At 42.1% G+C, this 25,371-nt stretch overlaps 1 protein-coding gene and 1 long non-coding RNA gene across 3 annotated transcripts in view; one reads left to right on the top strand and one right to left on the bottom strand.

Moving 5' to 3' along the window:
• Positions 1–424: 424 nt before the first annotated feature.
• RORB (RAR related orphan receptor B) overlaps positions 425–25,371 on the bottom strand; it is a 388,079-nt gene continuing 363,132 nt past the window's right edge. For both annotated transcript variants that reach the window (XM_086685016.1, XM_086685015.1), the window contains 4 exons: positions 24,647–24,754; positions 23,025–23,135; positions 20,026–20,138; positions 425–7,948 (listed from right to left, as the gene is read on the bottom strand). In XM_086685016.1, coding sequence (XP_086541142.1) covers positions 7,793–7,948; positions 20,026–20,138; positions 23,025–23,135; positions 24,647–24,754 — 488 coding nt within the window. In that variant the 3' untranslated portion in view covers positions 425–7,792. The remainder of the gene's footprint in view (positions 7,949–20,025; positions 20,139–23,024; positions 23,136–24,646; positions 24,755–25,371) is intronic.
• Positions 8,770–10,917, top strand: LOC147574730 (uncharacterized). The gene is made up of 2 exons (XR_015243465.1): positions 8,770–9,643; positions 10,002–10,917. It is a non-coding gene; the product is annotated as an uncharacterized LOC147574730 (long non-coding RNA).

The raw sequence follows: 25,371 nt of genomic DNA, 5'->3' as shown, positions 1-25,371 counted from the left end.
TTATTTATTTTTATTTTTGAGGGGGGGGGAGAGAATGAGCAGGGGGCAGGGACAGAGGTGGGGGGAGAGAGAGAGAACCTTAAGCAGTCTCCATGCTCAGCATGGGCTCAATTCCATGACCTTGGGATCATGACCCGAACCAAAATCAAGAGTTGGACGCTCAACCGACTGGGCCACCCAGGTGCCCCGCTGCTGCTTTTAATTGTAACTTACAGTGAAGTGTGGGTCTTCTCTCAATGAGCACTTCTAACTCAGGCCAGGTCCATGAGGGCAGAAGAATTGCCAGAAAGAAATTACCCATGATTTCTTGGAAAAGGGGCAACTCTGTAGGTGAGGGCCCATGGGATAATGTTTTGAAAGCCAAATTTATCTTTTTCATTCCCTCCTTGTTCCCTGTCAGGGGAAAGAAAACGACTAGGCAAGATTTTCATCTTTTTCTTCTTTTAATTTTGTTCAGCATTAAAGGAGGGAACTTCATAAACATTGATTGTCATTTACAGAAAACATTCAGAAATCATGTGTGCATTATCAGGGAATGCTAACAGTATTCAACTAATAATTTACAGGACATAAAATAAGGACAAAAACCTATTACATTCTAAAGTAATATAAAACTCTTTTTTTTTTAATTGTTAGGGAGTGCTGTTTTATTCTAGTATATTTATAATAAAAAAAACCCAAAACAACAACTCAATGCTTACTTCCTAAATGACTCAGGCTGCAGTTTTACTCACGTACACAGAAATTAGGGCTTATATATTAAACAAGGAGAGAGAGATCAGAAAATTGTAGATTTTAAAACTATATGTCACTGGGTTTATTTGTGGTTTGCCTTTTGCCTCTATAGGCCAATAATAATAGTAATATACGGTAATAGTGTAATTAAGCTCCAGAAAAATCAACGGTGACTATGGGAGGCATTATTCTTTTAAAAAAAGTACAATTAATATGCTTTTTAGAGTGAATGCTTTTATTTTTATGTATGTTTGGCAATGCAACTCTTGTGCATTGCCAGCAACGGTGTGCATGCTAACAAGAGATGTCAGGTGCACCTCACGGCCGCCCCTCAAGGTGCGATTCTGGTCGGTAGGTACAGCCGAGCCCCCGACAGTCCCCGGTTCCCCAACCGCTGGGGGACTTGGAGTCGTTCTTTGCTTTAGACGTGCAGGTTGGAGCTAACATAAAAATTACATTTCTGAATGTTGGAAGCATATGAAAATCATTTCTCTCAATCCTAAAAGCAGGGAAGCATTGTCAGGGATTTAAAAAATACTGGAAAGTCTCATTTAAATCTAAATATCTTTTTTTTTTTATTATAAATCGATCATCATAAAATACTAGCCTTTTAAAGTCCTATTTGGGATGCAGGAAAAGCATCAGGTTCATCGGACTTGCTCCTGCCTGTGTTGTTAGAGCTCATATCACCTTCGATCTTCCTCCCTCTTGGGCTCTCCCCCAACCCTCCCCCAGGTTCTTTACAACATTTATTTGGTGAAGGTCAGTTATGGCTTCAGCGAATGAGTGATCTGACCTCAGGCTACTAATACGAAATAAACGTGTATAAAAATATTTTGTTCATCAGAAAGCAGAGTTTGTGTTCCTTAAGCTAGTCCATGCAGAAAGGATTTGGACAAAGCCATTTGCTACAAGGAAAGATGACTTATTCAGGCAATGTGTTTTTTTTTGTTTTGTTTTGTTTTGCTTTTGTTTTTGTTTTCTTTTTAACTTTCCTTTTTCACGTCGTCTAGTTCAGATAGCGTTTGCAGGTCTTAGAGGCCAATCTTCAGTACAAATTCTTTGGAGCACATCTAATCGACAGCCCTGTCCCTTTCTCAGCTGTATTACAAAAAGAAGTGTACACATGACACCAATGGCCCGTCAAGATGCTTAACCTGTTTACAACCAGTTTCTGAGAAGTACATAACACGCAGAAAGGAAGCAAGTACATATTTGCTCTTTGTTGGTTTTCCCCCTCTAAAAAAATTGTTACAAAGTCTTAAGCTTAAACAGAGACATAGAAAAATCAGTGTATTCACTGTCTCCAGTTATTTACAGCAAAAATTACAGAGACAGCATACATTGTATTAGACCTTCCACAAGCATATATTAAAAGTAATTACATTTGAAAAAATATTTTTATTTTTCCTCTACATTTCTACAATACATACTCAGTTTTCTGTGGGTGTGGTTTTCATTCTTGTGTGTGTGGTTCCTCGGGTGGAGGAGACAGGACTGTGCTTGGGTGTGGGGTCTGTAGCTTTTCAGACATACCTAACGTGTGTCACGACCGAGGCACGCAGATGTCCTCCGTCAGCTACCGCCAGGAGAGTACGGTTTCATACAGGGATCGCGCTGCCCAGCTGGGGTGTAGACACCCCGTGCCTCCCTCAACTGGGGGCCTTTTCAATTCTGGTAACCTTGTGCTTTAGTTTTGGCCATGAGAACAATCACTGAGCTGCTTCTTCTGACCCACTGGAGGTCGTGCTTACAGTCATGCAGGAGGCAAAGATTACTATGGCCAATTTCACTTCGAAGGGATCTCAGCAGCTTAGGCAAAAAGTGCACAGACAGATGACCTCCATCTGTTGCATAGGAATCTGAGGTCCCGCACTTCAGAACACGGAGGGGACTACGTTATCACGACTATAGGATAAATTCTGCGTATACGACTAAGGGAAAAATGAAAACTTGTCACAGATAGTGAAGCCACACATTTAAAGAGACACACCGAGACTCAAAAACGTAAAAGTCGTGCATTTGACGTTCAGAAAAAAGTGGCAAGAAATCTAACCACCTGGCTCTGTGAAGCTAAGAGTTTGGGCAAGGCAAATAGAAATGTCCTTTATATGCCATCGTTAAATGAATTGTCTTCATTTTTAGACTGCTGTGTTTTCAACAGAACTCTTACTATGTCCTCCGGTAGTGATAGTCAAATATGGAAACCAAATTGAGTATCAGTGGGCAAGAGTTCTGCCCCCCCCCACCCCCCACTCTAATTCATTCTGAGTCCTGTCTGGCCAGACTTGCTGCCAGGAAACAGGCCCTTGGATTCAATTTTGTGCTAAACCAGAGGTTGCAAACTGTGAACCTTTTTCTGCACAGAGATGTATTTGTCTGGTCTGCATTAAGCTCTGAATCAACTGACATCACTTACAACTAGACAGATGTTATAAGATTCAGAAGCTTTAGCCACACTTGTGCTTTAGCTGACTATCGGATGTCCCTTTTCAGATGGGGCATTTCCTTGCCAGCTGGCCATTGGACTGCTTGCGCTCATTTGCATCAGCTCCCTGGCCCTTTTAGGCTCTTGGATTTTTAACCCTTGCTTTAAGGGAACACGTGCCTCTGGTCCTGAGACCTGGCCCCTGCCTGCCCCTCCAAAAATAGGTGGTCAACTCTTGTCTAAAGGCCCATGTGGTTTCCCATATCAGGTTGCTGCTTTTATTAACAGCTGGAAACAGAAAATTAAATACTACTTTGTCTAAAGCAGATGGTGGGCTTTTTTGTCTTCTTTATACAGGGGGCTTTGTGCAAAGTTTCACTACAGATGCATACTTTCAAATTATTGCTGTTCTATTGAACGGTGGCTCTGTCAGGGCACAGGCATCCTTGCCTGAATTCACTGCCAATTGTAGTAACTCCATTGGAAGCGAAAGTGTATGGAGAAAAGAGAGTCAGGGAAAAGTTATTTCTTCTAATTTCCAATAGCAGTGGAATTTTTCCTTGCTTCTATAATAAATGGAAACAAAGAACATGGAACAGAACTGATATCATTTGCATCTGACTGATGTTTCTGAAAAAAAGCTGGTTAAGTTTTAGGTTGTCCTTGGGACGGAAGAATCGCTTTTGCATTCAAGCCTGGTACGCTTGGGACTGTAGAGAGTGAGCGTGAGTTGACTAGCCATGTGCGTGGTTTTCTACAATTTAGCTTGACTGCTGTGAAGTTATGTGTCGAACAAGGCAGCTACGATAGGAAATGTACGGGTGTCTCCCCGGAATCTCTTATTCATGTCCAGAGTTGACTGTGATTTAGGGTGTCACAGATTGTGTCCAAGAAGTTGAATTACCCAAGAGACCACCACATTCTCTGTTTATACCTACACTGTGGTCCTTTATTCCAGAGTCCTGAAGACCAGTATTTCAACAAGGGAAATCCAGAAAGGGTATGTTTGTAAGGGACACCTCTACTCTCAGCTTTCAGTCTCTGGGGAAAAAAGAGCCACAGAATAAGGGACACAAAGATGACCCAAGTCACAGGCAGTAGGAGTTTGTGTGGCATATTAAACCAAATTTGGAATCCCTTCTTCTCCCACATTCCCTCCAGAATCACAGTGGAATTTGAATTCACACAGCTTTACCTCCCTTGTCAGATTCAGGTAATGCCACTCAGATTTCTTATTTTCCTTGCTCAGGACTTGTACAGGAAGCTTGGGGCTGCTTGGGAGAGACATATTCCTATTAACAGGGTAGCTGGATTATTTGGCTCTTAGCAGATTTCAGAAAATGAGGCTAAGTTGTCCTTATTCATGTGCAACTTTTCAACAAGTCCAAACAGTTAACAACACAAAGTTACTGCCTACTGTTCTGAAAGCCTTGTCAGAGAGGTTCTCTCCCTGGCGTATTTAATTTGTGCCATTTACGTTTTGTTGTCATTTTCCTGTTTTTTTTTTTTCCCCTCCTTCTTTTTTTTTTCTTTTTCTTTTTTTTTTAATGAAACATCCCTGAGTGGTTACAGTGCAATATCTGTGCCAAGCAGTGATTGTCATTTACGAAGCAAGAAGTGAAACGTACAGATCATGGGTTCTTTCTTCCAGTGCCCGTTTTACCATGAAGGTGTGGTGAACATTTGGGAGTCTTCGTAGGGAAGGGACAGAGATTGCATGTGGTAAGGAAAGGCGATCTTAGCAAAATTTCAAAACACCTCGAGATGCAGTCACAGGAGATGTTCAAAAAGGCAGCTTTTCAAGGCGTTTGTCGCTACCACTGAAAATGTGATTGGTGGTCTTTTAACGGACAGATTTGGCAACTGTGGCGAAAGATGGAAATCTCTTTTCTCAACCGAAGTGGGCTGAGTGTGTACTCGTTTCCACTGTTTTGTTCTGGTTCAGTCGCTAGCTGTTTCCTGTCCCCTAGCTTCAAAAGGTTCATGCGGTCCCAGTGAAATGCTTGCACGAGTAGAAACGACAAACACATTCAAATCGAGTACCTCCTGAGGCAAATGTGGGGAGCAATCCTTTTCCTACATCACCCATGGGGCAGGGAGGAAAAAATTCTCAGCCACTTCATCAACAGAACCAATTTAAACCCCCTAAGGTAAATTGGAGGAAACAAACGATTCCCCTTGCAACTGAGCGGGAATTACAGGCGGACGATGGAAAACACTAGGCCAACAGAACAATGAAAACAAACTTTGACATAAGTTCAAAGCTCAAAGGGAAACACCAAGCAGACATGTTGAGCATTGCCTATCACAAGCCAATCATAAAACATACATTGCATTTGGAAACGGCTTGGTTTAATTGAGCGCCTTCCATTACCCTGTTTTCCTAGCAATCAGTAAAGTAATCTTTCCATTAGAAGGAAATATGACTCTTGGAATTAATTCTTTATACAAAGAGCTAGCAGGAGTGACATTTACACCAAAAAGAACTGAGTCTCTACAGCCACATAATAAGCAGTCTGCAGCTGTCTTCTTAGACACCGAAGGTAATTTGGTTCAATGTAGTTAAATTAATTGAATATAACAGTAGTTGAGAAAGAGAGTCATTATTTTAAAGCCTTTTTGTTTTTCCCCATTGGTTTAGCATTCATCAATCATGCGGTGGGAAAAGGCTCTGTTTTCTAGAGAAAAGACTAGCACTACTGTCTGATCATCAACGAGGGGTTTTGTGGCCTTGCGGAGACAGCTCTCAAGACTACGTAACTTCAGGAGAGCGTCAGAGATTAAAAGGAAATCAAGGTTTCCACCGATGGAAACTTTACCGAGCAGGTGTGCGTGTGTGTTTGACGAGGAGAAAAGGGCGGGTCCTCGGGAGCTGGCTGCTGGGCTTTACTCACAGGAGAGCTTGAATGTCACTGAGTTACATGAGGCTCTGCTCCGGCTTCCTTTTTAAAAACTCTTAATTTTGGATCGGCTAAGACCAAAGGCATAGGGCCTCTGGAGCACAGGCAGAACAAGCTGCTTGGGATTTATGCTTTTCTGGTATTCAGTTTGCTTGGGGAGCAGGTGGAGAGGTGAGACTTATACTAGGAAGTCTTAATACTCCAAGCCTCATATCCCCTCTTGTATTCTGTGTTTTTGACAAGTTGCTAAAAGAAAGAATCCCAGGCCAGACGGATGATCTAATTGCAAACTGCATATGAAATAGTTTGGGCTTTGGGGTGTATTAGTTCTACGGAATAACTCCGATGTGTTTTCGTTATCTGTCAAGTTCTTGCTCTGTGTTTATAGTACAGCACTTTGGAGTTGAGATAAATTAGAGGACCCCCCTCCCCACTAGAAGGACATATCAAATCCTGCCTCCCCTTTTATTGCTGCTTTTTCTAACAAATGTAGCAAAGAGAGTGAATATAAAGAACCAAGCTCTTTCTGCCTCTTCGTTGCCAAAAAAAGCCCCCCAAAACAAAAAAAAAAAACCCTCAAAAAACAAAAAATATCAAACCCAGACACAACAGGTTAGAGAAAAAATGTCTACATGAAATGGCATCGGGGCCCTGGGTTCTGGTTTCCTCTGTGACTCTAATTTTATTAGAAAAAAATTGCTGGTGGTCAAACCTACAGACTGCATTTCTCTGGTGACAACACAGTGAGCACCAAAATCAGTTTCTTTATCCACCTGAAATCCAAAGGAAAAAAAAAAAAGTGTTTTATGTGTCCTGGTGAAAAATAGGAAATAGTGATTGGTCAAAAAAGTTCTGGACTCCACAACGTTATCTGTGGCCGAATTCTTAAAACAGGAAAATGGCTCCAAATATTCCCCCTACCCCCCCACCCGCCGATATTTACCATCCTGACAAGGCTTTGATGTCACTGATAGAAACAGAGTTCTTATACAGAGGCCGCGCATTATATTTATTCCTTTGTAGACGTTATCTCTGAATTGGTACCATCCTGCCATCGACGATAGTTGAAGATTCTGGCTGGGAAAATAAAATCCTGATTGTCTAACATAAAGGTAACATATAACACAGAAGGTAAATAATATAAGAGAGCCTGACTGAACCTCCTTTGTTAGTATGTATGGGATTTTAGGTCACAGTGCATGTGCATGTATAAGTAATAGTCATATATAATATTCTCAGATATTATATGCTTATTACATACATGCACAGTGCTTTCCAAGACAGCTACAAATTTACACATGCATCAGCTATCTAAAAACATAGAAATAGGTAAGCCTATTAAGTGGAATTTTCTTAAATTATATTTGAACAATTAACAGGAAAAGTAATCATGTAAAGTACCGCTCTGTTCTTTACGTATCTACAATAAAATTCTATAAACAGTTGTCTCCCAAAACATACCTGAATAAAATAAAATTAAAAAAAAAAAGATAACACCCAGTGTCCTATATTTGTATATTTATGGTCATTTCAAAAACAAACAAATAAAAGAGCCCCACTCAGGTGCGTATTTACATTCTTCAAACTGTAGCGGTGAAAAATAATTCTATTAAGTGCAGGACATTCCTAATGTTGCAGTAGTGACATTTTTCTTAAGTCTTCATGAACACATTGCTTTTGTCTTAATGGTGACGCATTCCACGACTAGGAGACAGTTCTCTCGTTGCCTTCATTTGCAGACGGTGGCACAGTCAGGATTAAAGAGCTCCTTGTACAATGGAGGAAAGAGTGTATTCACTATGTCTGGATGTGATTGTTTAAATACCTGCAGCTTCTCCCCGTGCAAGTTGCAGACCGCCGTGATGGTTGGTATCTTGGCTATTAACTGCGGAGTCGGGAGACCAGGGTCGGGTGTTGTGGGGGGGGGGGGGGGGACGGGGAGTAGGGAGGTGGGGAGAAACAAAAGGGGAAGCTCATTAGTGCTCTGGCTTCTGAATCAGGGTCCTTCCTGGCCTGGGATGAAGGAAAATGGTTTTGGGAAAAGACGTTCACAAAGAAAGAAGGCTCACTTTCAGCTTCTCCTTCCCAACAAAACAAAACAAAACGCACCTCCTACCCCCCTCGGGAAAATAGAGAAGGCAAGCCAGCGGGGCCAAGCTTCCTGAGTCACTGCTCTTAAATAAAATGTGTATGGGAGGTAGTCGAGTTTAATCGATACGAGTGGGTGCTTTGCAGCCAGGCTGACTGAGTCAGAATCCTGGTTCCAAAATAGCTAAATGGCTGTTTGGCTGTGAAATACTCGGTCTCAGCTTTCTTATTTGTAAAATGGGCCTACTCATATTGTTGTGGGCACTGAGGTAATTCATATAAAAGTGGTAAGAACACTATAGGTGTGAAACGCAATTGGGAGCTAATATTATCTATTATTTCCCAAAGATTTTTATGATATGAACACGAGATTCTCGGGTTTTGGAAGGCGACGTTGTTAGGAAAGGTACGACCTAAACTGTACGAGGCGTGATCCATAACTGTCAGGACTAGCCTGCCTGAGTCTTTCTAGTTCTTTCCCACTGTAATGCATAGAATGAAACCTATATTTTTAATCAAGAGAGAATTTCAGAGGTCACTGGCACTTGCTTCCTTGAGGCATTTAAAAAACTCGTGGGGGAATATCCACTTATCATTGGTAGGTTTTATTGCATATGTATCATGCAGGACGTGATTTTATTTTATTTTTTTTGAGTTCAAATACCCAGAAGACATTTTAAAATGTCCACGGTTTGCAAAATGCTATAACGTTCTTAGAAGATGAACAGCTCTAGCTTTTCACATATTTATAATTTAGGAACATGTAGAATTCATCATTTCATGTCAAAATTAGCTTAAAACCAAGTATCATTGTGATCAAATTACTGTTGGAATCAGATGTGTTCTCATATAGAGAACACTCTCAGAAAAGATAAGCCTGATAGTTTATATAGCTGACCATAGGAACACTTGAAAGTGACAATAAAAATAAAATGAAATAAACCCCATCTAGTCATCAGTTAGGCTCATTGTGCCCCCTCCCCTATTTGGTAATAAGAAGCAATTTTCAGCCTTTGGAGTAAAAGAGCAAATAATTAGTTACTTTGTGGCTCTTCAAAATCAGAAATTTCCACATTCATTAACTTTCCTTTTAACAACTCATGACTATGTAACCACACTATGAGCAATTCAAAATACCATAAGGATTAAAGCTGTTGACATATTCTTAAAGGGATCTAGAACACATAAAGAAATTTGGGGTGCGGACTTTCCATTTCCAGGGCTATTTAACGATAGGGGTAGCAAGAAGAAATGTGAAATCTTTGTTTATGGAATGGATGTTAAGTTTTAGACTGAGAATCCAGACTTTCTTTCCAACATTATGAGTTACTTAAACTCATAGCAGGCACTCTGCTAGCTGCCAAAATGCTCAAGACAGTACGGTTCTCTGCTTACAGCCACCTTGTGAAGACAGATGTGAGTAACGTTACCACACACTCGAAAGCAGACTGAAAACCTGCGGTGGGTGCCATGCAGGAATGATCTAGAAGTGGTAGGTAATAGGACGTTCTGACTTCTTCTGTCAGGCCAGGGAAGGCCTCCCCGAGAAAGGGCCATTTAAGCTGAGCTCTGAAGTAAAAGCAAGAGCCAAACAGATGTTGGGGTCCATGATATGCCGCAGGGCCAGGCATAAAGATGGCGTCGTGCTTAGCGCACTGGAAGAATTGAGCAGGATGGGTGAGCAGGTCTGAGGGAAAAGCTGGAGAGATGGACGTGACCAGAATCCGCAAGTCTATGTTAAGACGCTTCGGAAGGGTTTCGGGCAAGCAAGAAAGATGATAAGAATCACACGATCAAAGAGTCACTTTGGTTCCAGGGTGGAAAATGGTGTCTTTTCCGTATTTTCACAGGTAAAGATTATCCCAGTGTCCACATAGCTAAAGTCCCTTGGGAAATCATCCAAGCTCTCTCAACCAACTGGTTCACACAGACGGAGACTACAATTTGGAACACTTCTTATACATGACGGTCTCCCTGAAATAGCTATTGAATGCAGGGAGGTTTTGAAAGCTTTCTATAATCACCTGCAGTTGAACTGATGCTATGCAGAGCTCCTAAAACTTCCAGATGTGATTCTATAATGACTGCCAACCTTTACTCTGCATAAGAATCACTGGGGTGCTTCCTAAAAATGCAGATTCCTGGGGTCTACCCCTAGGGACTCTATTTCAGTACGTCTGGGTGGAGCTGAGACTCCACGTTTGAAACAAACATCTCCTGGGATACTGATGGACTCGGGCTATGGAATGGACATTAAAAGACACTATTATAGGGGCTTCTGGGGGACTCAGTCGGTTAAGCATCTGACTCTTGGTTTTGGCTCGGGTCATGATCTCACAGTTTCGTGAGTTCGAGCCCCGTGTGGGGCTCTGCTGGCAGCACGGGACCTGCTTGGGATTCTCTCTCTCCCTCCCTCTTTGCCCCTCCCCCACTTGCACTGTCTGTCTCTCTCAAAATAAATACACTTAAAAAAAAAAAAACTACTACAGAGGTTCAAATCATATAAATTTACAACTAATTTTCAAAATTGAAAAGTAAATTCTGTATCAAACTTGAAACAGTCCTGGGAGCCAAATGGAAAGTCAGCTCCTTTTCAGGAGGCAGAGACAGAATCATCATTCCCAGAGAAGGGAGGTTCCATTTGCTTAGCTCTATTAGTTTGCTGGGGGCACCGGTAATGGGATTCCCTGAGTTCCCTATGACACACAAATACAACATAGAGAAGATCAGCCTAGTGATAAAACAAAAACAAAAACAAAAACAAAAGCTATGGGTTAGAAAGCCCAACTGTTGGGTTTGAATCGCGGACCTGCTATTTACAGCTGCGTGATCTTGGGCAAGTCAGTTAACTGCTCAGCTTCCTTATCCATCAGACGGTCCCTACCTCAGAGGATTGTTGTCAGGGTTACCTGGGTCAATCCAAACTGTCTATAGTGGTGCCTGGCACATGGTGGCCATATACGTGTTAGGTGTTATGCTTCCGTTTCCACATAATGTTTCCTTCAAAGAGAGGAATAGTCAAGGCTATGCTCGATCAGGGGGCAAGAACCCAACATAACCCTTAACTGAGCACCGAAAATGGAGTCACGTGTTAATGTATGGGGAAATCAGCCATTTACTTTTGTTGAAATGAAAAAGCAACATCATATGGATGATCATTTTTTTGGAGCAATTAAAGTAACTTGCTGATCTAATAAACTGTGATGTATAAAGTAGAAGCCTATAGAATTCTTTTTTTTTAATTTAATTAATTTTTTAAATTTACATCCAAGTTAGTTAGCACATAGTGCAACAATGATTTCAGGAGTAGATTCCTTAATGCCCCTTACCCATTTAGCCCATCCCCCCTCCCACAATCCCTCCAGTAACCCTCTGTAGCATCCTATATAATTCTTAAAACTTTTTTTTTTCCTTTAGTGAAGGGGAGATATGAGAAATTAGATGCATAAGAGGATGACCCTTCTGTAGTTGCTCATTTGCACTGGTAATATTTAGCTGTGTGTTCGGCTTTGGAAAGTGAATATGGACTCTTGCTTCCTTCCTGCTCCAAACTGGGGTTTAAGAAACGTCTGGTTCGGGTCCTAGTTCTTCCGTCTTTTATGGGATTTGGATCTTACCCTGCTGCTCATCTGTATAATGGGCCGGGATGGTGAGGATAACTTTTCTTAAGGGCAATGGGGCTGCTTGAGCAAAGAGCACCCTAACCTGCGTGCTCTTGGAAGAGGCTGTTTTAGAAGCCTCCAGTCAGCTGTGGAAATAGAAGTTCTGACAGACAGGGGCATCCATCACTCCGGAGGCGGGAAGGGCCAGGAGGCCATGTGGACACAGCAGCAGCGCTTGTCAGAGCCCAGAAGGGCCTGGTGGAGGAAGCAGCAGGCAGTCACTTACTTGCTCATTAATATTATGTACCGCAGCTGGGGGACCCCCATTTCAAAGGGAGTTTAGAGCAGCCTCCGCAGCAGTTAATGGCTCAACAACTTTTTAAACAGCTGGGGAGGTGATCCAGAAGCATTTGGAGATGGAGGGGGTAGTCGATTTCAAATCATCATGAAATGTCTTCATGTTTAAATAATCCCCATAGCAGGAGTAGACAGAGGGTCTAGAAAAAGGCATTTTCCCCCTCCTCTTTCTCTTATGACCAAGCGTTTCCTATAAGATAAGGAAGCTTTAGCTTATACCTACAGGGGTTGACCAGAAGAAAAAGCGGCTGTTGGAGAAGGGCTAATAATCCTATGCTTCTTTCTAGGGAGTGGTTTTATGAGAAAATCCACAATTTTATAACTAGTACATTCGATATGGAAAATGGAACATGCAGAGGGTAAAACTAGTGATTTTGTTCATACGGGCTTCCCGGCCATTGCAATGCCCTCCAACCTGAAGCAGGAAGCCAACGATGGTTTCACCAAAGTGGAGGAAACTTCAAAATCACTGATAAACACAGGGCACATCAAGTGAGGCTAACTATATCCATTTCACTTGCTAACTCGCTTTTCTATATTTTTTATTTTGCTATTTCCTTATTTCTTTATGTTTAGCTAGACCTAGACATGTGGATTAGAATTGGAATATCGGATTTGAAATATTCATCAGGTCATAAGCCTTCCCTGCCCCTCCTCACCCCATCCTTGGCATCCATGTGGAGCTGGCCAACTAAAGTGGCAGTGGACATTGATTCATCTGCGGTCGAAATCTGGAATTGGACCGAGAGCCAGCAGCTTACTTTCTAAATGTAGCAGAAACTTCCAGTAAGTGAAGAAGCTGAGAGCTAGCTGTATTTCACTACGCGGACCAGGGAAGCAGACTCAGCTAGTATTCAAGGGAGGGGAGAGAAGAAGGAAAGCTTTCCGATTCCTCGTTCCAGGGCCACCCTGAATGGTGGCCGAGTTTTCATCCTTAGGTTCCACGAGATCTCTCTCCATTATTTTATTTTTTTCTTTTTGCTTAAGCTAGTGTGAGTTGGTTCCTATTACTTGTTATCACAGACTTCTAAGGAATGCACCAACTTCCAACTTGATGTGTGGGAAGTTGCATCAAGACATCTCTTTTCATTTACGGACCGTTAGTCTAATGGAGAACCTCTGGGATGTCTGGGTCTTAGACATGTGGCGCACGCCAGCAAACTCTGGACGGCTAAAATGGACCAAAATAATCTGATCCTTCACAGGAATTCTGCAGGGGAACCGCTCAGGAACACCACCATGTGTCATCACCACTTTCTCCCTTGCATCTGGCACAGAGCACATGCTCCTAATAAACATATGCTGAGGTGGAAAACTACCCCAGAAGAAAGCTGTATTTCTTGAGTATGGATTCAGAATTTAAAATCTTGAGCGACGTGCTGAATTGCTTTCTATAGTTTTGTCTATGCTTGGGTTATTTTAAAGCATAAATACCATTGTGAGGAAGCCGGAGAAGCCTAAGTAGGCCTTCTGGGGTGCCCGGTTTCACCCGGGGAAGTGGTTATGTGGGTATGTTACCTTTGTGATCGTTCACTGCGCTATCTACTTATCATTTAAGAGCTTTTCAGCATGTGTTATACTTTAAAAAGCATGGGAATTTTTTTTTAAATTTTTTTTCTTAATGTTTTTATTCATTTTTGAGACAGAGAGAGACAGAGCATGAACGGGGGAGTGGCAGAGAGAGAGGGAGACACAGAATCGGAAGCAGGCTCCAGGCTCTGAGCCATCAGCACAGAGCCTGATGTGGGGCTTGAACTCACAGACCGTGAGATCGTGACCTGAGCTGAAGTCGGACGCTCAACCGACTGAGCCACCCAGGCGCCCCCATGAGAATTTTTTTAACGTCTATTTATTTCTGAGAGAGAGAGAAAGAAAGAGCATGCACGGAGCAAGTGCACAAGCAGGGGAGGGGCAGAGACAGGGAGGGAGAGAGAATCCCAAGCAGGCTCCGCACTCTCAGTGTAGAGCCCAACATGGGGCTTAATCCCACGAACCATGAGATCATGACCTGAGCTGAAATCAAGAGTTGGATGCTTAATCGAGTGAGCCACGCAGGCACCCCAGAAAGCACAGGAATTTTCAAGTGTGAAACAAAGCCCTAGCCAAATAGAAAGAGGAATGAGGAGGCTCATCATTTGGGTAGGGGCTCCCAAGTACTTGCTGGACAGACTGCTCTTTAAGATTAAAGTGACCCCAAATCCCTAAAGCCACCTATTAAGAATTCTAGTATAACACCTAGTGTCTTCCAAGAAGAAAGCAGACTTTAGATAGCAACATCCCATTATTAGTCAGGACATAGTCTGTTTTGACCTCATTGAGAAAACAACGAAGGTCAATGTAAATGACGCTGTGCGGTTCTCATCCATCTCTCAGTCAGGATTTGCTCCATAGACTCTATCTGTGAATCAACATGGTTTTGTTTTTTGTTTTTTTTTTTTTCTTTCTAAATCTAAATCAGAAGCACACCATTAATGTGAGAGTGACCAGGAACGACTCCTTTCAGGTAAAATTTCAATTTGTTAACATGTGAAATAGAGCTGTCTAAGCTTTCCATCTTGTAAGGTTTTATTTACTATCTTGGTTCTGTTACAGCAGAAAGAGAGGCTTCCCTCTCTATGTTGACAGTACAGTTTTGCTGCTGTTATGCTAGAAAGGGCCTCAGGATTTAAGACGTTAGTGTATCTGTTGGCTTGTACCTCTCCCAGCTCAACCCCTCACAGTTCTCTCTGGGAAGGCTAGAGCCTTCCAGATCTGAGAAAATGGACCTCAAAGAAACAGATTTGTCACCACATGGTGCAAACATTGTTCTTGTTCAGGACAATCTCTTTCCACAGTTTACCTGAGCTCTCTCCTGTGTTTTCATTAACATGGTGCAAACTTAGACGACTACCTTATGGATTGAAGGGTTGTGGTGGAACACCTTCCCTGGCAGCAAAGGCTTAAAAAGAGTGGAAGAGAGAAAGCCACAGGGGCAGGTAAGAACTTTTTGGCCATCCAGGAATAGGAGGAAAGAGAGGAGTGAGAGACATTCTGAGCTTTAGCATAATAACTAGACTCCTCCATATTCTAGAAGAATTAGAAGTTCCGTTGGCACAGAGCTGTATGTTTAAAAACACCCAGAAGGGTGGCGTGGCCCATCTATAGGGCATGACAAGGCACGAGCAATTGAACACTGTTTGGAGAAGTGCATTGAAGGCATGGTCGTTGCTGAAGTTGTGGTAAAATAAAATGGCACTCCCTCCAGTCCCTGCATATGGCGAGATGAGTGAGCTTGGGGGTCCGACTTGCCCTACGAGCTCTCCACGCCTTTCCATTGGATATGTGTTGTTAGGGAGTTTGCTACTTGTAAACTTCTCAGTACAGCCTGGGGCAAGAACATACCTTCAGGAGGGCTGCGTGTCTTTACAGGAGTGCTAGGAAAAGTAAATATACTGCCTAATATCTCATGACTCTGATTATCCAGGAGACTCAACAGTAGGGGCTGAAGACTTTACCAAACAAGCCTCCAGCTATGGCCTGACCCAGAGGCTGCACTTAGGGTAGGGCTGGGAGGTGAGCAAGTCGTCCGGATCAAAGCCCTCCCTTTGGCCATGAGTGTGCTGCCATAACCTGTCCTGAACTAACTTCACTCCTTTGTTTCCTTCACCCTCTGTCCTCTGGTCTGAGCAACAAAAATGGCAGATTTAGTGACTTGTCATAAAGGAAGCCCAGAGGCCAGAGAATGGAATTGTCACCAGTCTGCAGCTGAAATAGTCACTGCACCCTGGCAGTGGTCATGCTGGTCTCAGCTGAGTGGAGAAAGAGAACCACAGGAACAGGAACTCCCCCAGCACGCTCCTCTCCCAGGAAGTAAACACCTCAGACTAAGCCACCACAGCACCCAACGCACAAGGTGATGTGCCGGCCGAAGGCCTGACAGGAATGCTGAGCTCCGGCCGGGGGCTTCGAAAACACTGTGCTCTTTGCAGCTTTGGGGCCAGAATATCATCCTAAGCTAGATCACTGTAGCTTCAAGACTTTGAAGCTTTAAGACCTGGTGAGAGCAGTCTATTTCTTTATTAGCTGTAATGGTAGAATTACTAAAAAGTCCTTAAAATGAGTCCGTTGCACTGAGTATTAGAGGATGAATGAAGATGTCAGGAGCAAGCTTTGTTTTTCTCTCTCGGAGTCAAAGAACATTCTACAGAAGGGACCTTAATGACCAGCCAATCCAACCTACTCATTTCCTAGACAGGGAAAGTGAAACTCAGAGAACAGATGGGAGCTTAAAAATATATATGTTGTGGGTTTTTTTTTTTTCATTTTTTATTTTTATGAGCTTCGCGAAAGTGACCAGTGTCCTCTTGTTTCCCGGCTTTTCAAATCCAGGATGCAGACAGATCTAACCATCACTCATAGTTCAAACATACCTTGTACTTTCTTACCTCTTCTCATTTCCCCATCACTTAGAATGCCAAACCCCATCTCCTCAGCCCTCCAACTTGCATTTTCTAAAAATGTTTATTTATTTATTTTGAGAGACACACAGAGAGAGGAAGCATGAGCAGGGGAGGGGCAGAGAGAGGGAGAATGAGAGCATCCCAAGTAGGCTCTGTGCTGTCGGCCCAGAGCCCAACGTGGGGCTCCATCCCACACACTGTGAGATCATGACCTGAGCCGAAATCAAGAGCTGGGTGCTTAACCAACTGAGCCACCCAGGCGCCCCCAGCTTCCATTTTTTTGCGTTTTCATCCATTCGTGATTAACTCAAAAATACCACTTCCAATAAAAATTTCCCTGCCGAAACAGAATTTCTTCCGTCCGCAGCTACAACAATAGCACTTACATACCGTACCTATTATGGACGTGCAGCTTGCTTGCACGTAATACCACTCGGTCCTCACAATAACCACATGACCTTGACACTATCCTTAGTCACATTTTACAAAGGAGGAAACTGAGGCACAGAGAAGTTAAGCCACTTTTGCAGGGTCACTCAGCTAGGAAATGGCTCTGATGGTTTATTATAAATATGCTGCATACCATCACGATGCTGATAAGGAAAGGAAAATAAGTTCTCCAAAAGGGTTTTTTTTTTTTAAATATAAATAACTAAATCAACAAAATGATTACTATATTGGGATTGAAATCGTCTAGTGAGTGGATACAGAATTCCTGAATTCTCATACTGTCCCTAGGTCCAAATTTGGTCAAAAGGATAAGGCACGGCTACTTGAGCTTTCATTTCAGGAAGTGAGCACGGCTGAAGTGTGGTGGAGACTGTTCTTTCAGGATGAAGCCCAGTGACTGTATCCGAGCCCTGCCTCTCTCACCTGATGTCCGTTACATTCCTTCAGGGGCAAACTGGTCGGCACTATACAAAGTCTTTGCACATCACCCAGAAGGCAGATGTACCCCAACTACCGCAGACTGGAATACCACAGTCGGGTATGTGCACGTTTTTCTAGAGATGGGTTTCATGATGTTTGCCAGGCTCCCCAACGGGTCTATAAATAACAAATATTAAGAACGGTTGGCACTGTTACAGAGGCACTGTAGAGGCCGAAGAGTTCCACGGCTATGAAGGCAGAAGGAGAATTTCTGCAAAGATGAGAATTTGTGGTAGGATAGACAAATAAAATGATTTCTCTTAGCGGGCACGATGAGAGGGCGTGCCTATACGTCGATAGCACAGGGTCCTCCCAGGGTTAAAGGAGTCAGGAACCTGAGACACTTACCCATCCCTCCTGCCACCCCCTGCCCTTGACAGCTGAGGAATCTGAGACTTAGACAAATAGAATGACTCAGCCAAAGCCACAAAGTTCAGGACTGAGATAAACTAGAATCCAGCACTCATTCTGTTTCATGGTCCCTCCACCTTAGCTGGTGGTCCCTTCTTAGTTTCATGGTCCCTCCACAGAGCATCCTATTAAAATGCTGACTTACAAGGAGGGGCCACACAAACCCCTGTACCTACACATGACCTGTGGAAGCAATGCTCTGTCATCTGGCTCCAGTGAACTTTATACAAGAAATAATCCTCTCCTAACTCTTTCTCTGCTCCCCAGTGTTAAAACACTTTATAAGAATAGGACTGAACTGTGTACTTCTCCCCTGAAAGATGGCGAGTGGAAAGGGGACGTGACCCACAGTCAGTGTTTTATTTTTATTTTTTGTTGCCATTAGATATCTTTCATGCTTCAATTTCTGTCTCCTTTCTATAGCAAATACCTCCGACTGCCACCCTTAGAACACCAGGAGGTAGAAGATGGTGTCAGCGTGAGAATTTATGCACTGTAATATCTTAAACCTCAAAACATCGGTACAAAAGCAAAAAACGATAATCCTCATTATCCTCACATCAAGGCCTTAATTTTAAGACGGCAAATATGGGGAGGTCTTTGGGACATCCGAAATGCAGGAAACATCCCCTTCCATTAAGTGGCCAGATGTATTTATGGTATATTCTGCAGAGCGATTATAGAAACAGATGCATATATTTCTATAACCATCTTTTCTGCCCAGGAGATCTGCAAGCATGTGGGAGGTTTGCCTTAGACCCAAAGAAAACTGAGGTGCAGAGACCAGGTGATTTGTCCTTGCTCACATAAAAAGTAGAAAGTTCTACCAAAGATAACTATCACTCTTCACTGTAAAATGAGGTGTTCATTTGAATAAAAATGTCACCATAATGAAACAGCGTATTTGATTCACAGAGGTTTTTTTTTTAAAGGAGCCTCTGTATGTGTGAAGTCATATCTGATAATATCTCAGAGAGAGTCTTCCCCCTTTTTTAAAAATAAAGAACTTTAAGAGCAAAGTGGGAGGGTTTTAATGTTTATAAATACAGACTAGGATTCCTATCATCTTTAACCAAGAATATGCCCCATTTCCTAGTTGCTTACCGGCTAAAAAAGTCCAGTTCTTAAGAAATCAAAGGTACTTTATGATCTAAAATAATGTTGAGTATCAATCGTGAGAATATACTTCCTCTTATGAGGATTCTACTCTGGTAAACATCTCTTCTTAAAGATCACTATTGTTAATTAAGCTGAACCGAGAAATTGATGGCATTTTGCCCCTGGGATTCTTCACCATTTTGAAGGGACCCCAGGGCATATCTTGTGTGAAAAGATTAGAACTGAAGGAAAATGTACAAGTAATCAGTCTAGCGTTCTACTCTGGGAAGGACTCTGACTTACAAGACACCTGAGAGGAAACCAAGCGGTATCTATTCGACTATGACCAATGTCAAGGAGCTCACAACCTCACCATGGTGTACCCCTCTGGTCAGCAATTTTAATCATTAAAAAAAATTTTTTTTAATGTTTATTTATTTTTGAGAGAGAGAGAGAGCGTGAGAGGGGGAGGGGCAGAGAGACAGGGAGATGCAGAATCCGAAGCTGGCTCCAGGCTCTGAGCTGTCAGCACAGAGCCCGACGTGGGGCTCGAACTCACAAACCGCAAGATCACGATCTGAGCCAAAGTTGGCCGCTTAAACGACTGAGCCACCCAGGCGCCCCTCTTATCATTTTATAGTTCTCTTATTTTGAATAAATATCTACTTGCTCTTAACTTTGGCCCGCATCTGACTTCTGAAGTGACACAAAGTCTCCTCCTTCATCACGTGTCAATTTTGAAGGCTTGATTCCCTGCTTCATGCTTTTGTTCCTCAGACAAAACGCTCTAGGTTTCTTTGCTTGTCTTCCTATGCCTGGGGTCCAGATCCATCAATATCATCCTTTCCTAAGAAAGTCATTCTCCTCTCAATCTATTATAATTTACTAGTCTCCCTTTTAAAATGGCCACCTCAACATTTATGCACCTTTGGTAACTTCCAGAAATTGTTGCTGCTGATAAATGCCTTTGCTTTATAACTAGCCCTTTTTGGCCACGGTGCTTTGAGTGGCCACAGCTCTACGATCTGAGGACCTACCTTTGCCAAGGTCTCGTCATCCAGGTGATTCTTCTGAATCACATGTTGAAGTGCAAAATAAATTTTTTCCTGAAGCTTCTGGACCTTCCTTGGTTCTATCAGCCAGGCTCGGTCTGACAAAGGAAAAGAATTAGGTAAGAAGGGAGGGGATGTAACCTTTTACCTACATATATAAGTGCTTAGTTTCCGTTTACACAACCGCACATATTTTATAAGAAATACCCTGATGACAGTAATGCCAGATACATTGACGCAGGAAATGAGGATGGAAGTAATTAGAACCCAATGGTTCCAATAAACACCAGTATTTTTTTTTTTTTATTGCCTGTGACCATTTACATCTCTCACTCTTTTTGGGGGACATATCCTTAGATTCTTTCAAAGTAGAAGTCAGTGACTTACGAAGAAAATGAATTATAGAAGTAAGAAAATCTGCACAGGACTGTTTTTTGTATTCAGGATTCCCCTTCCCTTTTTAAACTATGCTATAATTCATAGAATCTGCATGTATCAGTTTCAAAAATTTAATCCCCCAAATTTAACTAAGCTGTTTTTCTACATGGAATTTTAAAATGGTGGATAAGATAATCCCTCCTTTCCTTCCTCCCATCCTACCTTCTTTTCTTTTTTCCTTCCAACATCCCTCTCTTCATTCCCTCCCACCCCTCCCTCCTCCCTTCCTTTCTTCCAAGAAGCTTTATATGCCATGGTGACAAAATTCAGCCCAACATCAATGCCTCAGGTTGGCGCTTCAATGAAGAGACATCTAGAGTCTCCAAATGATGAACAAATACTCATGGAAAAGAACTTGGAAATGATCCATCTGAACACAGTTCAGGTCAGGCAAGAAACTCAATTCTGTAATCCTAGACAGGGTAAGGACAAGTCTAGCCAACAGTTAAGCAAACCCTTACGTAAGTGAGCACAAAAGCCTTCAGTGACAATTGTCAATCAGAATAAATTAAGTTTCCTTCCTTCTCCCTTCCCTAAACTATCTGGAGCTGAACAGAGCGTGGCTATTAGGGTAAGAACTGGGGGAAGGGTGGGGTCTGGCATGAGATAGAGCAGGACATCTATCTGTCTTTCCTCTCTTTTTGAATGTGACACTAGGCCAGGGTGGCAGACGAGGTATTTGAGAGTTTCAGAAGCCTCTGAGTGTGGGTCTGCTACAAGGACTGGAAGATTTTCCACTAGGTAGAGTAAGAAATGTCCTGTTTCCAAACCCAGCAGAATTTGATGGCTATACTATGTTCTGTTTGCAAAAAGGCTTATAATTCAACTGAGTTCTGACCTATAAACAACAGGCTTGCCTTACATCTCGGGCAATTATCTTCATGGATTATTTAGGCTTGATATACCATGTCGTAAGTATTTGCTGCTAGGAATTTACAGGCTTATTACAAACGTACCTAACAAGGACAGTGAACTTTGGCAACACGTTCTTTGAGCAAGCAGGAACCCGAATGAAGCCTCCTCCCTCATCTTAGAACCACAGGCTTAGAATGGATCTAACGCTGAATTATATTCCATAAAAACAGTCAAATGCAATAAGAAAGTGGTAGCAAGGAAAATTATTTGGCATGTGGTTGCTATCAGATATAAATCTTTCTTGTCACTTCTCCCATTTATCTTTGTGCTTCTAGGCCTGGGAAACTTGGTCAGGTTAAAAAAAAAAAAAAAAAGAAAAAAGTAAAACCAAAAGAGGCCTAGAGGAACAGCTTGATTGTAGACAGAGCCACAAAAGAAACTGTTAGTGATAACATGCCAAGTGATAATTTCCATTTTTGATAATGTGGTTAAATAAAAAACAGAAGCACATTAAAAAAAAAAAACCTTCAAGACTTAAAAATAAATAGATAAAGTCTCACTGATAGGAAGGGTAGAGGCTGGGGTTATTGGTAGATATCACTAGAATGACACGTCAATGTACCGTCACCGGTGAGATTAATTTCTTCCAGCCCCACTGAAAACCATGTTAAGGTATCAGAAGGAATCTGGTCTCTAAGGTGGATTTTATAGAAAGAATGAGGCTCTTGGCCATAAAAATTATTAGGAATGGGTTCCAACAGAGAACTGTAAACGGCACTGCCGTCTCCTCACCGAATTCTAACCGAGCAGACAGCTGAGAGACTGAGTTCTCCTTCTGGCTGAAGGAGCCACGTATTCATTAGCAATCTATACATTTTCGAGCTGCCATATACTTTTAAGCAGCATTTCAATTGCTACAATTCTGTGTGGCCTATAACCGTCACCCCTTACCTTCTCTGAAAATTTTGGTATTTTATTGCATTTTAGAGCTAGGTAGAAATGATCTTCATTAAAATGAAGTCAAACCCTATTTATAGGCGAGGAAACTGCGGGTCTGGGAGGTCGAGCATTTAGGGTCTCACAGATAAATGATGACAGATCCCCGTTCTGGAATGTCCACTGGCACATCAGAGACTCTTCCTTTTCCAGTCTTTAGAGGGAGTCATTTTCCCCTCTGTTGTCCGTACCTCCTTTTAAAGCCCCTAATATCACTAATTTAGGTGGAGAAGCCAACACAAGAGGTATTTAAAGAGGAGAAGGTGTACGTTTTATTTACTTTTGTTCTCATGCTGGATCTCTCATTTAAATACATTTCTACTAAGTCTCACTTTTCTTCCTGGGCATTTTTTTTTTTTTTTTGCGATGTCTTTTATTCTCAAAATCAAAATAGGACTTAGCTGTAACTCAGGCCGCTGTGTGTCCTCATTTATCTGTTAAGAAATGCTTTCGCTTGTCTGAATCTGGAGTGACCCTTAGCACACATCCTACTCTTGCTTGTGGGGCAAAATCGGTCATTTTAATTAATTTAAGGATACTTTCCTTTGAGTGGTCCATAAATATCACAAGCTTGTCAAAGTAAACACAGTTCTTTCAAATTTCTGCTGACTACCTAGGTTTAGTGGGGATAATCCACGTTAAAGATAGGATTTTTTTTTTTTTTTTTTTTAAGACAGAGCCTCAGACCTCCTTACCTGGAGATATCAGAACAGCAGATGAGAACAAAGCAATCTCCTCCTCAGTCAGCTGCAAGGAACACAAATTCTTTGCAAAGTCAAATGCTTCATTCACTAGGTCATCAGAACCTGTAAGAGAAGGCAGATTAAGTGAGAACACTTGAATGGAATGGGGCAATAGTAAGAAAGTCCCATAGTCGAAAAGTTACTCAAGGACTTGCACACGAGGCAACAATATTTCCAAGTTCCTAATAATTATAGAATGAGGAAACTGGGAAACGTCTTGATCAAGTACGGAGTGTTGACGTCACCAATGAGGGGCTGACAGAAATGGTGTATGCTGATTGCCATATTCCCCTGGGAAGATATAAACTAAATCTAATCTTGTAATGTTGAGATGAGCTCCAACTAGAAAAAATTTAATACGTTATTTCGGGATCCTTTGGTATAGAGACAGCATTCACAGAAAACCTAAAACATGATGTATGAGGGGCCAAGGGCTGTCAGTCTTAGTGGCACTTGAACCTGGCAATTTAGAACGCTGAGAGGCCTCAAACTGAGATGTTAAAAACGTCTTATAGATGGAAGATGAGGTACCTTTCAATTTGGTAACTTCCCGGGAAATCTTACGGAGGGGGTAGGCATTCATTGCTTTCTGCTTTCTGATGGATGCTTCAGGTCAGTCGCTTAGCAATTGTGAATTTTGGCATAATAATGCTTCATCCCTACACTGACCCTTGGTAAATGTTTATTTTATGAAGCTGGAAACACAGCCAAGTTGCCTGCCAAGACTTTTCCTCCTTTCTTGAAAGTCTAGCCTTGTAGATGACATGGATGTGTATCAACTGCAGAAGGGAAACGCTGCCTGTCGGATGGACTTGCTGTTAGCTACCATATCAGCTAACAGCACAAAAGGTGAAAGGGCACTGGCCTTCCGTGATGCCCGTGGGCCGGGTATGGAACAAGTGGCACCGTCATCGTGAAAACCTTTCCTGGCATCGGCCCATCTTTGCTAACGTTCTTCTTATCTGCACCGTGTACTGATGACTGGATGTGAATGGCACACAACACTCCCGAAGATTGACTCTGCCCGTGCCCACCCACAGGAAAGGTCTGGGGATCATTTGGGGCAGGTTGGCACCCACTCTATCTGTGCTTCCAGAGCTGCATGACTTAACAGGAAGAATGTCAGTGTTCTTAGCAAGAAGCCAGTGAAGAAGCTCTTCTTTTAATTAAATATCTTAACTAATGATTATCGATTTACATAAGAAACTTAAGAGATCACCCATGGACCACCAGAGGGCTACCTAATATACTCTGTGTGGCAGTAAGCTACAAGGAAAATAAAAATTGATCCTTCAAAGAATGATCTAGAACACATCCAGCTCTTCATTGATTTCTGAATGAGGTGTGGTCCATCTCAATGGGGTCTGTGGTTCTCTCCTGCCTTTCATATTAGGATGCACGATTGTGCATCTCACAGGTTGGATAAAATATTGGAGGCTCACCTGGTCCAGACCTTATCAAATGAGATACCAGTTCACATTAAAGAATCAAGGCATCTCATTTACCCACTTCGATCTGAGTGGAGAAACTGAAGGCAGCTAAGAAAATTATGTCACCACCAAAGGTAAACTTACCTAAGGCCTTGAACATCTGCATTCCTCCATATTTTCCTTCAAACAGAACAGTGTTGTTTAATGGGTTGAAGGCACGGCACATTCTCACTAAAACCACTTCCAGGCAACCTATGTATAAAAAAAAAAAAAGAAAGAAAATAGGTATATATGTGCAATAGTAAAGCAATTCTTACTGTATTTAGGTCAACAGACTTAAAAAACTTTAAAACACACCCGTGGAGATGCACAGACACACACATTCAGAAATGCATCAAGATTTCTTCCCAAGTAAAAGATAACTATATTAGAAAGAAACCTCTCGACATGCTTACGTGAGGAATTAAAGATAAAATATACCTTAAAGGTGGCTAAAATGCAGGGCAGCAACAACACGTGTTGGGGAAGCATACATAGTTTTTGTTTTTTGTTTTCTGGACTAGTATTAAAGGTATTTTCCACTCATGAATTCACAAGGAGCTTTGCAGTTTGTTAACTTTTGTAAAAGTTTTGCTGTTGGGAAAACTTGCTCTCTGTTTCAGTTTTAAACATCCTCCATGTATATTTCAGCACAGGATGACTTTATACAGGAACCCCTTGAGGGTGTTTCTTGAGGGCACCATTTACATCTGATGTCTTGGAAATGAAGTTTTCTTGGTCAAATGAGTTTTGGCAAAATACTGAATATTATCTCACTTCAGAGAGTTATAATCCACATTCACAGATCAAAGGCTTGGGAAAGTCCCAAC

This window comes from Puma concolor, chromosome D4 (assembly GCF_028749965.1).
Source record: "Puma concolor isolate L17-30 chromosome D4, mPumCon1.1.hap2, whole genome shotgun sequence".
In the NCBI taxonomy this organism is placed as follows: domain Eukaryota; kingdom Metazoa; phylum Chordata; class Mammalia; order Carnivora; family Felidae; genus Puma; species Puma concolor.
This window is presented reverse-complemented; position numbering and strand designations above follow the sequence as displayed.